The 17256-nt window shown below is 48.4% G+C and overlaps 1 protein-coding gene across 3 annotated transcripts in view; it reads right to left on the bottom strand.

The window, feature by feature from the left end:
- The window catches only part of LOXL2 (lysyl oxidase like 2), a gene marked incomplete at its 5' end in the record, with an annotated part of 95268 nt that overhangs the window by 12360 nt on the left and 65652 nt on the right, over positions 1-17256 (bottom strand). For all 3 annotated transcript variants that reach the window (XM_081076972.1, XM_081076970.1, XM_081076971.1), the window contains 4 exons: positions 56-299; positions 4253-4418; positions 6317-6484; positions 12727-12878. In XM_081076972.1, the coding sequence (XP_080933098.1) occupies positions 56-299; positions 4253-4418; positions 6317-6484; positions 12727-12878 (730 nt within the window). The remainder of the gene's footprint in view (positions 1-55; positions 300-4252; positions 4419-6316; positions 6485-12726; positions 12879-17256) is intronic.

Below are 17256 nucleotides of genomic sequence, written 5' to 3'. Positions count from 1 at the left end.
CTGGGCCCTGTGGGGTGTTGGACTGGGGCAGCTTGGTGATGGAAGTGGCGCTTACCTGTGGCAGTCATGCCAGATCCATGCATGGCGGCCGTTCTTGGGCCGGAAGTCGGACTGGCCATTGTTGTGGATCTGGGAGGAGAAGCGCAGCAGCCGCCGATAGCCTGTGGTGGGGTTGGTCTGGGCGGCTGAGCCTGAGAGGCAGTTCTCCTCCATGGCACACTGGAGCATGAACATGGGCCGGTCCTCCAGGTAGGTTGTCTGCTGGACAATCTCTGCGTTGAGGACCAGGTCAGGGGCAGCTGGGGGTGCAAACACAGTGTTCAAGGGAAGACAAGAGACCCCTCACCCCTTCCCAAGTATTTTTCTCTGATTCCTAAACTGGGACAAACCTCTGTCCCTGCTTAGCATCACCTCCTGGAACTGGCTCATGGACTCCCCCTCAAGGTCACCTTCCTTGAGGATGACTACCCCCAAACTCCTCTTCCCTTTTTCTGAGAGTCCTCTTGGACACCTCTGCAGGTATCAGTGCAGATGGGCAAAACGTTGAGTTATTCAATCTGGGTGATGGATATATGAGGGTTCATTATGTCATTCTCTCTACTTTTGAGTGGCTTGAGATTTTCCGTAATAAGAAGCAAACAATGAAAATGTTCTCTCTACCCAGACAGAACTCTCTTAATATCTTGGTCTGATTCTTCTGGGAGTGATTCAGATTTATTTTCCAGCATGTGTAGATTTATAGTCTGCTAATACTGCCTCTTTTTAAATATATCTTGACATATTTCCTTGTTAATAAATATCCATTACAAAATTAATTGGCTACATAATATTTAATTGATAACTCTAGCCAATAGTTTTGGCTACATTGGCTGCTTGGAATTTTTCCCAGTGAAAGATAAACCTATGATAAACATCCTGTGGTCAATCTGTGTATGTAACTTAAATTATTTCTTCAGAATATCTTTCTATCAGTGAAATTGCTAGGAGGAAGAGTTGCATATTTTCAAGACTCTGAAATACATGGCCAAATCACCTCTTTAACAGGTTCTTTCAGTTTCCACTCACACTGGCTCTAGGCGAGAGTTTTAAAAGTGCATCTTTTAAAACAAGATTGATTTACTCAATTAGCGCATTGCACATAGCAGGTGTGAAAAAAATTACCGATGGCTACAATCTGTATGTACTGTATAATGGTATTAGGTTTTGCTTCTTTTCAAAAGGATTAACTCTAGGTTTCCCTTTACAAGTGAGATTCCATTGAATATTTCTAGTACACGTCAATTCACAAAATTGGATATGATTAATGTACAACCAGATCCATCCATCTTTTGTTTTCTGACAGGTTGCTTGTAAATTTCTGAAGTGTGTGTGCACCTGTGAGCTTTGCTTTCCTCAGGTTCACCAGAACATGGAGCACTCTCAGCTCGTCTGCACCCCCTCCGCAAAGCATCTCCTCCCCACAGCACTTGGAGCACAGGAGGTTCTCAAGGAACCTTGTACCTGGTGAGGCTGGTGGGGGAGGGAGGCTCTAGAGAGCAAATTCGCCCCTGGGATTGGATATGGGATGGAAAGATAGTGAAAGGGCACACAGGTAAGAGTGGAAGACAGAAATCGGGAGGTTCCCATTGGCTGAGTGTTCTTTCCTCTTGGAGGGGCGCACGCCAGGATACAACATTGCTGGAGCTGAGGGTGCTGGACACTTTTATCAGAGGGCGTTGATAGTCTCTTACTAGTTGTCTGTACACTCGTCAGTACTCAGTGGATAGCCCTCTGCTTACCTCTGAGCTTTGCAGAGGGGTCTCCATCAGACCCTCCTCTTTCTGAGAGGAAGCCAGCCCTACCTCCATCTAGCTCAGGAGTCCTGACATCATGTGGCCTGCCCTTAGCTGGTACCTGGGGTCTGTGCTCTGAGGACCTGTCACGGGACATGGCCTTGACCTCCCTACCATCCAGAACATCCACCCGAAGCTCATCGGAGGCACACACTCATCCACCCATGCACCAAGTATTACCGTGTTTCCCCGAAAATAAGACCTAGCCAGACCATCAGCTCTCATACGTCTTTTGGAGCAAACATAATATAAGACCCGGTCTCGTATTATATTATGTTAGATGAGACCCGCTCTTATAGTATAGTAAAATAAGACTGGGTCTTACCTTCATGTTTGCTCCAAAAGACGCATGAGAGCTGATGGTCTGGCTAGGTCTTATTTTTGGGGAAACACGGTATGATGAACATTGTACTAGGATCTCTGAACAGTGTTATACAAGGCAGACCTCATGTTCCAGCAGGAGACACAGAAGCAATATGAATTACTTAATCCTAATTGCAGACCTAGCTTGATGGAGAAATATGGGACTCTGTTGGGAATTATAACAAGGGGACTCAGTCTGTGGGGAGTCAGGGAAGGCTTCCTGGGAGGCAGTTACAGTTTAGCTGTTCCCTGGAGGATGAGCAGAGGTTAGAGGAAATAACTCTAATGTGTGAGGGTAGGGAGAGCATTTCAGGCAAAACAGAGGGCACATGGCAGGTCCCTGAGGCCTGAAGGAGGGGCCAAAGCTTGTGTGGTCAGGACACTGAGGAAGGGTGGGAGTGGAAGGTGGTTTGAAATGAGGCTGGACGACATGCTTCTTGCGCTAGTCCTGTGTTCACGCAAGTGCAGTGGGAAAGCCTGGATGACGTTTGAACAGGAGAGAGCATGAGTGGGAGACCAGCATGGACTCTGGTTTCAGGGAGGGGAGGGTGCGGGAGGCATGTGTCACTGTTGGGGATCCTGGTGAGGAGACCCTGCCGTAATACAGTGTGGGAGATGGTCACCTAGATGCAGATGGTGACAGCAGGATGGAAGGAGGTAGAGGGAATTGAGAAAATATGAAAAGGTAAAAAACAAGACGGGCTAAATATGGGGGTGATGAGGAAAAGAGGGGGGGAGGACTTGCAGATTTGGTTCATGTGTAATTGGTTGGATGAGGAAAAGTAATCACAAAGGGTTGCCTGAAGAATATACTTTATCTCTCTGAATAAAGTATTAAGCCAGATCAGCATTCCTGGCCCAAATGGCTATTGCTCCCCTACAGACTCTGAGTGATGCCTTCAGCCTAAGGAGAGGGGTTCTCTGAGGAATAGCCCCTTAAAACTCATTTTTGGTCTGCCATGAGGATGTGGACGGCATTGCTTATCTAATAACTCTCTGTCCTCGTAAGGAATTCCCTTCATAGAATAGTGGGGTTCTATTGATGCATGGGTTTGCTTTTTTCTATCTTATGGATTCTGTGAATTATAGTAATGAACAGGTTTCCATCTTTCCTTTGGCTGCTAGGAAGCTTACTGTGAAATTTACAACCTCTCCATAGCAAACGCACCGCACTCTACAGTACATATTTTTTTTATCAACCTCTGTCTTGGCGCCAAATGGAGCCACTACCTATTTGCCAATATCTACTTTTTTTCCATCTGCTTTTATCTTATGCTATCTTGAATTTTACTTAGGTTTATATTATCTAAATTTCCTTTTGGAAAACAAATGGTATATTACTTAATATATATAAATAAGCCAAGAAAAGGGTCCTAACAGTGGTGAGACCACTTCTCTCTGCTTGGATGTTCTCCCCCTGGGGGGGCTGGTAAAGGGTGATCTTAGTCTGTCCTCTCAGGAGGCCAGAGCTCGGGCTGTCTGCCCAAAGAAGGCAGCTGTCCTCTGTTTCTCTCTCAGCATGGACCTTCCCCAGCTGGGTCATTCTGAATCCTGCTGGGGCTTTCCCTTCTATATTTTCAATCTCTCTAGGATTTCCAGGGAGTCACCAGGAAGCTAAATCACCTCCAGGGTGTGCAACAAGAAATAATTTATGGAGCAGGGTGAAGAAAGAAAGAATGAGCCCCTAGCATGAGCATCATGCTTTACTAACCTCAGAAACATCCTTCAGGGAAGGTATTTTCTTCCTCCTTAACTGGTAAGAACAAGGCGTTCTCAGCCCATAATTTACCCAACGTTGCTTCGATAGTCTACCGTGGCCCTGAGATTTGAACCCAAGGTCCCCAGACTTCCCGTTCCTCCCTCCTGCTTTCCTTCCCCCTGTCATCAGGCAAGGTTCTGTGGTTGGGGATGGGGGATTCCCTTTTGCCCCCAACTTCTCACTTAACAAGAATTAACCTCTGTTTTCCTCTTTTGCTCATGGCAGAGGCCCCCGTGAGACTCTTGTCCCCTCCTGGAGCCTGGTGGGGAGGGTGGATATGACCCCCAGGGAGTCTCACTTTCTGAGCAGGCGACTCCAGCCCCAAACTGCACTCCACCCTGGGGGCAGGCCACATCCTCTCCGTCGTGGCGACAGTGTGCCAGGGACAGCTCCGTTCCAGAGCACTTCACTCCGCTCATGACCACTTTGTTGGCATTGATGTTTTCGTGCCAATACCAGGTCTCCTGGAGAATCAACAAAAGAAATGGCCAGTATGTCACCATGAATGGTCACTTTCTTATATGCTATCAACTTCCTATCTCACAAAAATCCCAAGGCTTTATTTCCAGATGGAGACAGCTGAGGCACAAAGACTCACCCAAGTCATGCGGTTGGTTAATGGCAGAGCGAGTGAGAATCCATGTCTTCTGACCCTGAGACAGGGATTCTGCCACTCTCGCCCTCTAGAGAGTACTGCTAAGGCTGGTTTGGTCAAACAACTGTTCAGTGTTGTGTGTCAGGAACAGCAGGTACCTGCAACTCATGTTGCCCACTGACTTATCCTGAGCCCAGGGCAGACATCACTAATCAATCATAGCACTCTCTCCTCTAAGCCTGACTGTGATCTCAGAATCCTTTTCAACATAGTGCTCTGAAAAGACGCTACCCGTTACTTGATCAGACTTGGAGAGAAGAAAGTTATTCACAAAGGTCAGTAGTTAGTTTGATATTCGTACATGCTCTTGATTCGGTTTCTCTAGAAATCCTGACTATACACCCCTCATTCTCTAGAGAGAAAACTGGGGCCTAGACGAGGACAGGGCTTGTTATCAGTGGCAGATTTGGGACTGATGTCAGAGGCAGGCCCATGTCACAACCCAGCAGAGGCCCAGATGTCTTAGGAATGAGCAGGGAACAAAAATAGCTGGACAGCCATTCTGTTGTAATGAGCACGGTTTTTCTACTCTCCTTGGAGAACCAGAGGTTTGTCATAAGCAGTATTGGCAGAGATGCTGTGTTTCTCTGGGAAGACGGGCTCCCAGAGGGTGTGGGCAGCAGTGTCAGGGACCTGTCTCTTCTGGATGCCGAGATGAGGAGCCACAGGGCTGCCTCTGCTCAGGGCTCAATGCCCACCCTGGACCTGGCAGGCAATCAGGCTCAGCAAGGCTGCCAGAGTTCTTCCAAGTCTCGTCCTTAGAAACCCCCTTCCCAAGCAAGGCTACCTGGGCACGAGAGCTAGCAAAGCAAGCTGCTCCTTGAGAAGCTTGAAAAGTGTTTAGAGCCAGGATCCTATGGACATGGGACTATCCATCCCATGTCACAGGGAAGAAAACTGAGGCCTTGATAGGCAGCTGCTTTGCCCCAGATCATTATGCTGTGGGCTGGTGGGAGGACAGCTGGGAATAGACCTCAAGCTTTCTGTCTTCTTCACTTCCCGTCCCCGCCCCCCAGCCTCTTTCTGACACTGTCCTACTCCGCAGGTCCCTGTTCCCTCACAGTATAGGGTCCAGAGGCAATGATTTTTGAAGCCAAAGTGCTACTTCTCTTTCTTCTGCGGCCTCTTGGTAAGGGCAGGAACTTGACGGCCCTCAGCTGAGTCCCTTTCCCTTTAAGGAAGGGGCTGGTAGGAGGAGGAGGCAGCTACTCTGACAAGGGTTCTGGATGGGCTTGGAAGTTTAGCAGCCAATCAGTGAGACAACGTATGAGTGGGGACACTAGCTGGGAACTTGCTCTGGCCAGAGGGGCCTCCCAGGAAGCAAGCTAATGCTGTTGGCCTCGGCCTTGGGTGGTCTCCACGACCCTGTAGGACTGAGTTGCTTCCCTCTGCAAAAGTCACATCTCCCCAGGATCAGCCCTTGGCCTGGGATGAATCCCAGTGCACGAAGCTGAGTGGCCTGGGAAACCAGGGTATAGGCTGTCATTCTGCAATGGGGAAACAGAGGCAGGAAGTGGGGGCGTGACCGCCTAAGGACTCAGAGTTGTGAGGGGCAGCACTGAGGCCAGGATGAGGTCTCTGCCTTCTGGCCCGCAACACTTTGCTCCCCTCCTCCTGGGTAGCTGGGGAAGGTCCACTGAAGACAGGAGCTGACTAGAGGTGGGCAGGATCAGGCTAGATGGAGGGGTCTGAGGCCCGGCTTCTCACCTGGAAGGCATTACTGGCGAACCCCAGGCCCAACTGCCGGCACACCACCATGGCCTCCACGATGCCCCAGTTCTCACCGCACACCGTCCCCCATACGAGGGACCCATTCCTCTCCACCAGCACCTCCACCCGGCCCTCGTAGGGGTTTCGGCCCCCATTCAGGCGCAGCTGTAGAGAGAAAGGCAGGCATAGTCACTAGGAGGGGACGGAGAGGAGCAGCTCCACTGTTTTGCCATCAGTCCCAATTTCCCCAAGCCTGGGGGTCCTGCCTGGGACATAATCAGATTCAACGACATCCCTGAGAGCCTACTGTGTGCCAGCTTCATGCCCAGCATGGTCTTACATATCAGGTCCCGCAGCAGGCACCTGGGGGCCCTAGAAGCTTATGTAGTGGGGAGGCCACTGATTCCCCACTGAGCGCAACAACAGAATCTGCCTCTGTTCCCCACTGTTCCCCATGAGCCTACCAGTTGCGGGGATAAAGCTAGTCTCAGAATCAGACACTTGGAAAGATGCACCAAGGGGCTTTAAAATGTTAGAAGTCCCCCAAATTCTTTCCTGGGCCCCTTTTTCCTCCCCACACCCTCTGCTGGTCCCAGCTCCTGATTGCATCTCCTCCCACACGTCCTCTCCCCTCGGAACTCTCTTCCGAGACCCATAGAGCCAACTGCCTACTTGACGGTTCCACTTGGCATCTCTGAGACTCCTAATCTGAACTTGTCCTCTTTTCTTTCTCCACCGAACCCTGTGCTCTATCTCCCCCTTATTCCCTATTTCAGCTAAAGTTACTAACTTCTATCCCAGGGCAGCAAACTTTCTATAAAAATGCCAGGTGGTAAATATTTTAGGTTTTGTGGGACATGTGCTCTGTCATAAGCACTCAGCTGTGCCATGTAGCGTGCAAGCACCCATGGACGCTACGGAAATGACTGGGCATGGCTGTGTTCCAATAAAACTGTATTTACAAACACAGGCTGAAGTATGGGTTTGGCCTGCAAGCTGTAGATTGCTCATTCCCGAATCTATTCTGTTATACAAGCCAGTAACTTGGAAGCCGTATTTAACATCTCCCTCTCTCTCACCCCCACATCTTGGTGGATTTTATCTCCCAAGTCGCTCTCTAATCCGCCCACTTCCCTCCAACTCCATCCCTAGCCCTTCTCCAGGGCACCACGACCTCATGCCTCAGTCAGATCGCCTCACCTCTCGCAGCCTCTACTCTTGACTTCATCGACCCATTCTCTACTCAGAAGCCAGAGTCATCTTTAAAAAACACCTGATCAGGTCACTCCCCTACTTAGGGTAGGTCTGTGGCTTCCCAGTGCTTCACTGCTCTCCTCTGCATCTTTGTCACATGTCCCTCTCATCCTGTTCTCTGACCTCCAGGCACATGGGTCTTCTTTCAGTTTCCGTGGCTACCTAACTTTCTTGACCATGTAAAGCACACATTTCACAGGGAAGCCCACTACATACAGAGGCCCTTTTCTGGCTGATCCTGTTCCTCTTTCTGATTCCACACCCACTGACATTTGCCTCCGATTGGGGTCAGTGCCCCCTTACATATTCCATGGCTCCCTGTTACACTGGAAGCCCCAACAGTTGGGTTTTCTCCTTTGTATAATACAAGCACCTGACTTAAGTTTTGATTATCAAGGTCTCCCCCTCAAAGAAGGTTAGCTCAAGTAAATACGTTGCCAGCCATGTGACTAGATAAAGCCCCAGCCCCTCCCCCCCATCGAATTTCCTTTAGAAATCTTGTTTGAGGGCACCTCGAGCTGAGCTGCCTCCGGATAGCTCAGTTGGTTGGAGCATGGGCTCTCAACCACAAGGTTGCCAGTTCAATTCCTTGACTCCCGCAAGGGATGGTGGGCAGCGCCCCCTGCAACTAGAAATGGCAACTGGACCTGGAGCTGAGCTGCACCCTCCACCACTAAGACTGAAAGGACAACAACTTGACTTGGAAAAAAAAGTCCTGGAAGTACACACTGTTCACCAATAAAGCCCTGTTCCCCTTCCCCAATAAAATCTTTAAAAAATAAAAATAAATCTTGGTTGATTTTGATAACCGACCATTTGGCAACTTGTTTTTCTCTCTTCCTGCACTTTTAAATCCCCCGGAACCCTAGGTCTCCACTGCAGACCTCAGCAGAACCCCAACCCCCAGCGCTCTCTGTCTCTCTGTCTGTCTGTCTGTCTCTCTCTTTTTCCTTGACTTCACTGTGTGGCCCCAGATGGACTGTGTAATTCCCAGGTCCTGTAAGTAATATTTTTCCAAAGTTTCCTGATGGTTACTGCTGATGGGCATCTTGCAATCATAATGAGAACCACGAAGACCAGTCTGACCACAACGTTGGTTATTCATAGCCTGAGACCGGCACACAATACCTATGCGTCTCCTTAGCATTTATGACAATTATAACTAAGCTAACTTACAATTTGTTTAACGTCGGCCTCCTCTGCTAGAATATAAGCTTCAAAGGGCAGAGCTGTATTTGTTGTCCTGTGTGATCACTATCGATGATACCACCTCACAGATGTTAGGTCCTCCACAACGATTTTTGAAATGAAGAAGTAAACAATCAGTCTTATGGAATGAAAGCAGGTTGATCTGGCATTTGGGGAATGATATGGGTCGACGAGTAGCTCCCCCCACCACTGAAAAACTTTTTAAAGTTTTCTTTCCTATAGAAATTTTAAGTTTCCTTCTCAAGTTTCTTTTCCCCAGTTTTTTAAGCACCTACCCCTGCTTTAGATAATTATCCTAAAACTTGTGATTCATACTTGTTGATTGTAATCATTGAAGTCTAATGTTCTCTCCTACTCGTTCTGGGCCGAACTCCTGGACAATAAACGACACCTGAATGACTGGTTGAATGGCCACAGGCTCTATCGAGCTAATGGATTTATTAATTCAAATCTATTTTTCCTCCTTCAGGGGCCTTGGGGATACAGAGGATACCCCAGCAAGATTACCAGTCCCAACCAAAGAAGCCAATGTGGTCTTCTAAGCGGAGACCCCTTCCTCTCATCTAATATCAGATAGGGTGAGAGTTCCGTGAATCCCCCAAGAGGTAGGGACAGCTCTAGTCCCTGCCCAGCAAGAAGCAGATACAGAAGAACAGACCTCCTGTCCCTCAACTTCCCATAGAGATTTTATGGGGATCATGTCTCTAAAGGGGAAAACAAGGCAGGCAGTTAGAGATAAGCAACAGGTCTCTGCATTCCTGCATAACCCACAGAATGTGATCACCCAAAAGACCTCCCCTCTCCATCCAAAACTTCCCCTTTTCATTGTAATTATCTACCCCTATGAGGAACAAATGGGTACAAAATACCCAACTAGATTAAACCAGCCACTCACACCTGCGCAGTAAAGGCCACAACAACCTTCATTTCACCTGGGCCTCATTATAATATCATACATATGCCCAGAAGTTCATTAATACCATTATAACAGACTAAATTCTGGGAAGGAACATGCGCAGTCTAAAAAGATGAGGTAATAGTCTCTTATCAATCACAGGTGTCAATCAAGTGGTCCCAAGTCCGGGGATGAACAGCCCATTCTAGAGAAAAAAGGGATAAAAACTCCAAGTCCTCACCAGTCCGAGCCCTTTGAGCCTTGCTTTTGCTCAGGGGACTGCTCCAAACCCTTTTTCTTTTAATAATGAGCCCTTGAGCCAGCCATTCTCTGCTGCTCGAGTCCACTCCGGTTTCTTTGGAGTGTACTATCTCTTCTAATAAACCATTCTTTCATAACTTTATTTCTGTGTCTCATTCAATTCTTTGCTTGAGACTCCAAGAACCTGGACACCGTGCTGAGAAGAGCCCATTCTCCGGTAACCGGGAAGGGTTCCAAAAATGCAAACCTTAATCCAACTACCTTACCCAGATACCCTTTATGCTCCTAACAATTCATTCCTTTGGGATAAGGCATGACATCTCCAGGAATCCTCAGCAGTTTAGTCAACAGTCCTTAGCAACAGCACAACAGCTGACTAATCCTTTGCAACAGCACAACCCCTAGGGCACAGGTCTTCTTTCCTATTATGGGTTTGGGGGCTGCAAGGGTCAATGAGCTCAGCCAGCTAATGGACAAACCAAGGGCAGCCATGGGACTCTATCTAGCTCCCAGGGTTGTTGAATAGATTAATTAAATAAGACAGTTCATGAAAAGTGCTCAGACAGGGCCTGGCACACCGGAAGTGCTGGAGAACTGTTAGACACCATCATAGCAATGCTCATTATTAGATGTGAGCCTCATCAGAAAGCAAAACTCTCTTCAAAGGAGATAGAGAGAATCAGAGCAGGCAAGAGGGCTGGCCTTTGGGAGGCTGACACTGGTCTTCCTGAGTGCCTCTGGCTTTGCCGTGGCTAAATGGACAAAACCAGTTCCAAATCTGTGGCTTTTCTCTAGCCATTCAGTGAAAAATCAACTGATTTTTCTAGGAATCATCTCTCCTCCTTATTTTCAGAGGAGCAAACTGAAGCCTCAAAGAGATCAGCTAGGGAACGATTATTATAAATGAACTTGTGTGTCCCCCCCACACACACACACAAATTTATACGCTGAATTCATATGCTAACCCCCAATGTGATTGTATTTGGAGAAAGAGCCTTTCAAGAGGCAATTAAGGTTAATTGAGGTCATATGTGTAGGGCTGTAATCCAATATGACCGGTGTTCTTACAAGAAGAGAAGAGACAGAAGGGGTGCATGTACACAGAGGAAAGGCTGTGGGAGGACACAGTGAAAAGGCAGCCATCTGCAAGCCAAGGAGCGAGGCCTTAGGAGAAACCATCCTGGATCCTGGACTTGCAGACTCCACAACTATGAGACAACACATTTTTATTGTTTAAGCCACCCAGGTCTGTGGTATTTTGTTCTGCCAGCCCCAGCAAACTAACACAGTGATAAAACTCAGGAGTCTTGATTGCTCTGCCCAGGGTTGTTGCCAGTATCCTTGGGGGCCCCAAGCCAGGCTGTGCAGAAGCCTGACCCACTGCTCTGGCGAGAACTGGTGCAGCCCATAGGAATTTATTTCTTTCACAGGTGACTTTCCTCATGTCCTTCCCAGGAGTAGCAGCAACAAATCCAGGTGTAAAACTTTCATATCCTAGAGCCAAGTGCTGGGGTCACGTCCTGGGGCCTGGAGGGCCCGGGAAAAAGTAAGGATGTTTGTGCTGGGAGTGGTGCCTCCATTGGGATCACTGAGCACATGACCTGGCTCAGCAATCCCCACCATAAAATGGCTCTGGAAAACTTCACTTTCTTTGGTCTAGTCTTTCCTTTGGGTTGAAACCCCACTCCACCCAACTCCAATCTGTCTGAAGTGAATGGGGCCACAGCACGCGTGACTCAGGGCACGTCAGCTTTTATAGCTCTGTTATGGCTATCTTGGAATGCTGCTGGGCAATTACAGACAGCCAGCCTTCCTGCAGCTATGGGACTGGGGCCCAGGCCCTTGCTCACCCACAAGCAAATTCACGCGTTGGCTGAATGCTATTGGGTTCACATTTTTGGCCCATTGGGCAGTGAGTTGCATGAGATGGGTTGTGGTTGACCAGTTCAGTGCCTTTGGTACACCGGTGCCAACGTCAAGAATCACTGGCAGAGCATGAAGCCGGCTGGGGAATCATCCTGCATCCCAATGAATCCATGTTTGCTCATTTTAAAAATAAGCACTCAAGAAGCTCTTCCAACGTGCCAGCTGTGTACCAGATGAGGCAAGGACCTGATCACATTCATGGCACAGTGAAGAACATTAAGTAGGATTTACCGAGCCTTTTGGTAAGATTGGAGAGACCTCCTGGCAAAAAGGAAGTCATCTTGTTGGCTACTCCTGTGGGCAAGGTCACCGAAGCTAGGAGACACAGTGTGGCTTTCTCGAGACCCTGTCTCAAGAAGCATGGGTATGTCTCTGGTTAAGTTAAACTGCTAAGTTTCCCTTTTCTTTCCCTCTGGTGACCAGAATCTAGGCTTTTGTCTGTATTGTGCTTGCATCTATGTGATTTGCAGATCTGCTGTCGATGTGATTCCTCTGGGTCCTTAGAAAGGGTCCATGCCAAGGGGGTCAGAGGTGGTACAGACCTTAAATTCCTTACAGAAAGTACTGAGCTTCGATCACACCAGTCCTAGTGCAGGATGTGGCACACAGTGGACGCCCAGCATATGCCACTAAGGACAGTGGTGTTTACACACATCTTTTCTTGTTTGGTACATTTAGAAATGCTAGGTGACCACGTCAGCAATAGTGATAGAGGCAGAGCCTGAGTCCTTTCTGAGATCATTACCAGAGCACCCTAATACCACCTGCTAGAAACCGTCAGAGTGAGGCCACCTGGGCTATACTTTCTGAAGTCTCAATGACCTAAACATTACATAGGCCCCTTTGTGCGTTTTCTCCTCACCTTTTTCTGGAAGCCCATGGCAGGGATATTACATCTCACACCAGCGTCTTCCTCATGGTTGCAGCCCTGAGACTCAGCATTGAATTTACAGTCTATGATGGACTTCTCATTCCCGGAGCACTCAATTTCATTGAGATGGATGGGTCCTATCCCTGGGGAAGAAAGTAAACATGGGCTATGAAAGCTTCTGAAGGAAAGTTTCTGGAATAGGCAAGAAAGTCCCAGAAATAAGAACATGCCTCTCTCATCCTCAAAACTCTTCCCAACTGCCTCCTACCCTCAGCTCAATGACTTAACCTCTTCTTCCTGGAGGGAATTACTTCTTGCCTTGGGATCCACTTCTCCCAGAAGAGTAAATGAGGGTTACATTAAGTTGTGTGACCTTGGCCAACTCACTCAGCCTCTCTGAATCATGGTTTTCTTACTTAAATAAAGGAGTTGAACTAGAAGACATCTAGGTTTCCTTCCCAAATTTCATATTCCACACTTTTATGAATCTGAAAGGGGTGACAATCACTGTATAGCCAGGGTCCATGCAGGAAACAGATGGCATGCTTAAAGTGGATGATTTGAAGAAAGTTAGAAACAGGGATTTTTAAAACAAAGGTATGAACATAGTGTAGGGAATTCACAAAATCACAAAGGACACTCCAGTGCTCAGGGGCTAATAACATTTGGGCTCAGATAGAAAACAGCCCCAGCCTGCAGGAGTGAGGGAGGATGCCATTATATTACCCAGGAGAGCTAAGAGCTGTGTGGAAAGTACCTGGTAAGAGCTATTACCCTTGGCCTGCAAGGAACTTGCCAGGAGAAGACATACTGGCCACTCTCCTCTCCCCACCTGCAGTCACCCACCAGGGCCCCCTGCTGGCCACACCCAAGCATGCCTCCCTGGGGCATTAGCCTACGGTAGGAGCAAGGATGGAGGGTGGAGCTGGAGGGGTAGATAGAAAAATCCAGCAAATGACCTATGGTGAGCATGGGGGAAGCTTCTCTTACAGGCACTGAGATACCAAGGTGGGGGGCCCCACTGCTGGGGAGAAAGAATTCCTAGCCTGACCCGTGTTCAGTACAACTCAGCTCTTAAAACCATGTCTTCTCTGTCTAGCCCATCACGATGGATCAAAGTCCCATTCTTTCCCGGGGCTCTGGACTGCATTGACTCCCATCTTGGTCCCTGCCCGGCCTGGGACCTTCTCCCTCTCCTGGTCCTCACTGTCCTCATTCGGGTCCTGATCCTCATCACTCAGACACTTGCTAAAACCTCCCATCTTTATGATGACCCTCCACTGACCCCACACCTCCCTCTGGCCTGTCACTTTCCTCCACTTCAGGATGCTTCTTGGCACCATCATCTGGTTTGTTCTCTCTGCTTCCACAGCCAGCAGGGAGATCATCCATCTGTTGCTCCACCAGACCTCCCATCCCAGGAAACAGCCCCTCCACCCTCCAGGTTGTTCTCACCAGCACCCAGAGGTCATCTCTAGTACCACCCACCTCCTCCTCCTTTATCGCCGACAAGCCATCCATCACCATGTTCTGTTCATTCCCCTAAAGCCAAGTGTTTTTGTTTTTTCATTTCTGCCATCATGACACTAGGCCAACCCTGTCATGTCACACTTGGACGAATGCAACTAGTCTCCCTCCTGTTTGCTTATTCCAAAATATTTTCCACACGGCAGCCCAAGAGACTTTTTAATGAATATTGAATCATGTCTCCAACCAGGCCTCGCGGGATATGGCCTCCACTTAGAATCCGGCTCGGCCTACCCCTCACCCTCAGTCACACCGTCTCCTTTGGCTGCTCCATTGAGCCCGCAGTTCCCTCTGCATGGACCCTCTGCCTGGAATGTCTTCCTTCCAGCCCTCACCAGCTGACTCCTGCTCATCCTTCAGGGCTTGGCTTTGACACTATTTTTTTGGAGACGGCTTTCTGACCCCATCTAAGCTGGGTTCCCTCAGGGCGCCTCCCGCTGAGTACTCTGCTTCTTGTTCTCTCAGGCAGTGCTCTGTTCAATGTCTGTTTGCCTGCCCAGTAGGTGGGAGGCCCCAGACGAGGACAGGTGCCATGTCTATGTTCCTTTTGTATTGCCAACCAGTGCCTGGCATGTAGGAAGTGCTGCAAATAGCGTCTGCATGACTTCGCTGAGAATCTGCTATGTGTTAGCCTCTGTGCTAGGTACTGGGCGGGGGTGGGGGGTGTGTGTGGGGTTGGGACTCACAGATGAAGAAGGCAGGCCCCTGCTTCTGCGGGAGGCAGACCTTTACGCAAAAACTCATACTGTGGTAAAATATGGAGCTGAGAACCTATGCTTTGAATTCAAAGGAGGGGACCTTGGCTCCATCGGGGGTTCTGGCGACACCCAGTACCTAGGCTCACTGAAGCCAAAATGGAACTGCTGGGAGCTACCCCTGTTAGTAGGTAAGAGCCAAGTTCCATTTCCTTGGAAATGCATAAATGCTGAAGTCTCCAATTCCTTGGAATTTTATAAACCTTGTCAGTGACGAATTTTATAAACTTAATCATGACGGCACATCAGTGACTATGGCGAAAGGCATCTAAGGACTCAGAGTAGAAAGGCTGTGATAAAATACAGATCCTAAACAGGGCTCTTGAAACAAGCAAGGGTTAAGACGAACACAGAGATGGGCAGCAACCTTGGAACTGAGCTTCCAGGTAGATTAGGGACCTGTTTAATTGTTGTGAGGCTGATGATGGTGGTGGTGGCGATGAGGATGGTGGTGATAATGGGAATGATGGTGACGGCAGTGAAGATGATGATAGTGGTGGCGATGAGGATGGTGGTGATAATGGGGATGATGGGGATGGCAGTGAAGATGATGCTGGTGGTGGCGATGAGGATGGTGGTGATGAGGATGATGGTGATAATGGGGATGATGGGGATGGCAGTGAAGATGATGATGGTGGTGGTGATGGTGATAATAGTGGTGATGATGATGGTGATGGTGGCAGTAGTGGCTGTGGTAATGATGATATCTAATATTTATTGAGCACTTACTCTGTGCTGGATTCTGTCCTAAACACATTGCTTGTATTAACTCATTTAATCATCACGAGAACCCAGTAAAATGAGGAAACTGGAGACCAAAGATGAAGTGACTGGCCCAGTGGAAGAACCAGGATTCAGATTAGGCCGTCTGACCCCAGAGAATATCTTGCTAAGTGTTTAAAGCTCATTCAGGAGAGCCTACGTTGGAAAAGAGCTGAGTTTGCTCTGGGAAAGAGCTGAGTGTTCAGAAATGCTATGTCCTCCTGAACTTAGGGCTGCTTCCTCTGCCCCCTGCCTCCCGGAACACCTTCGCCTTTCTGCCTATCTCAGTTGAAGTCTGCCCTCAAGGAACACCTCAATCCCCTTCTCCTCCATGGCTCAGCTTGAAATGACCTCACTCTCGTCTAAATGTCTGTAGCATTTACTTTTATGCCTCTCGCTCAAGAGGCAATGAGCTGGGCATGAGCCTGATATTGGATTCAGTCTGTGTCTCCTTCTGACACAGCGATGGAACCTTTCTGAGCTTTACTTTCCTCATCTGTAAAAGGCAACAATATCTATCTTGCTGGGTTGGGATTACGAGAAATGAATGAGACACAGTATGTCAGGTCACTAGTGACTCAGTAAATGGTAGGTATTATTATCAACATAATTTCTTATTATCATCACCTATTTGTTAGTGTAAGTTTTATCTTTGATTTGGGTTATAATTTATTTCCTCCACTTGAGGAGAGCTCCTGGAGAGCAGACCATTCATTAGTATAAATGATTGTGGAATAAATGAATTCCATCATCTAGCCCAAACAGTACTCATTGGGTGTTTGTGGATTGTTAGACTATAGGACTGGACAGGAGAGGAAAGGTTAACAGAAGAGTTTAACACAAATGGCTCACTGACAGCATTGGACTCCAACAATTGATGAGTCTCCTTCCAGCCTAACTTATGTAAACTTACATGGCAATTTCAGACATTGGGGTATGAGGCCCCTAGAGGGCAAGGCCCGCTTTCCTGAAGCATGCACATTCATGGTGTACCCGGGCAGAGTACAGAGATGGGGAAATCAGTGTTTCTCATCCTCCTTCATGCACCACCCAGTTGTGCGGTGGGTTGGGTAGGGCAGGAGGTGCCAATGAAGAACAATGGCCTGGGTGTCCAGCTATCGCATACCTCGTGAGGTAAGCTGGCTCCTGGCTTCTTTTGTTGACCTGCGTTTGACCTGCATCCCGACCCGCAGCTTTTCCCTTTTGCTGGGTTCTGGACTGTCCCCTGAATTGCTCTTCCTCATGATGGCTTTCTTACCTCTACCTTGACCCTGCTCTTCCCTCATGTACAAACCCTGGCCTGGGTGACCACAGGCCTGGGTCAGGAGCAGGGTGCTGGAGAAAAGCCACAGCTAACTTCTTGGAGCAATGGTATGTACTCTGGACCCACAATCAGCTGTGCAGGTTACAGTCAGACTTTTAAGAGCCCAGCGAATAGAATAAAACAGAGCATAGTGTTCTGCATGCTGTAAGGTTA

This window comes from Rhinolophus hipposideros (genome assembly GCF_964194185.1).
Source record: "Rhinolophus hipposideros genome assembly, chromosome: 16".
Taxonomy (NCBI): Eukaryota; Metazoa; Chordata; class Mammalia; order Chiroptera; family Rhinolophidae; genus Rhinolophus; species Rhinolophus hipposideros.
This window is presented reverse-complemented; position numbering and strand designations above follow the sequence as displayed.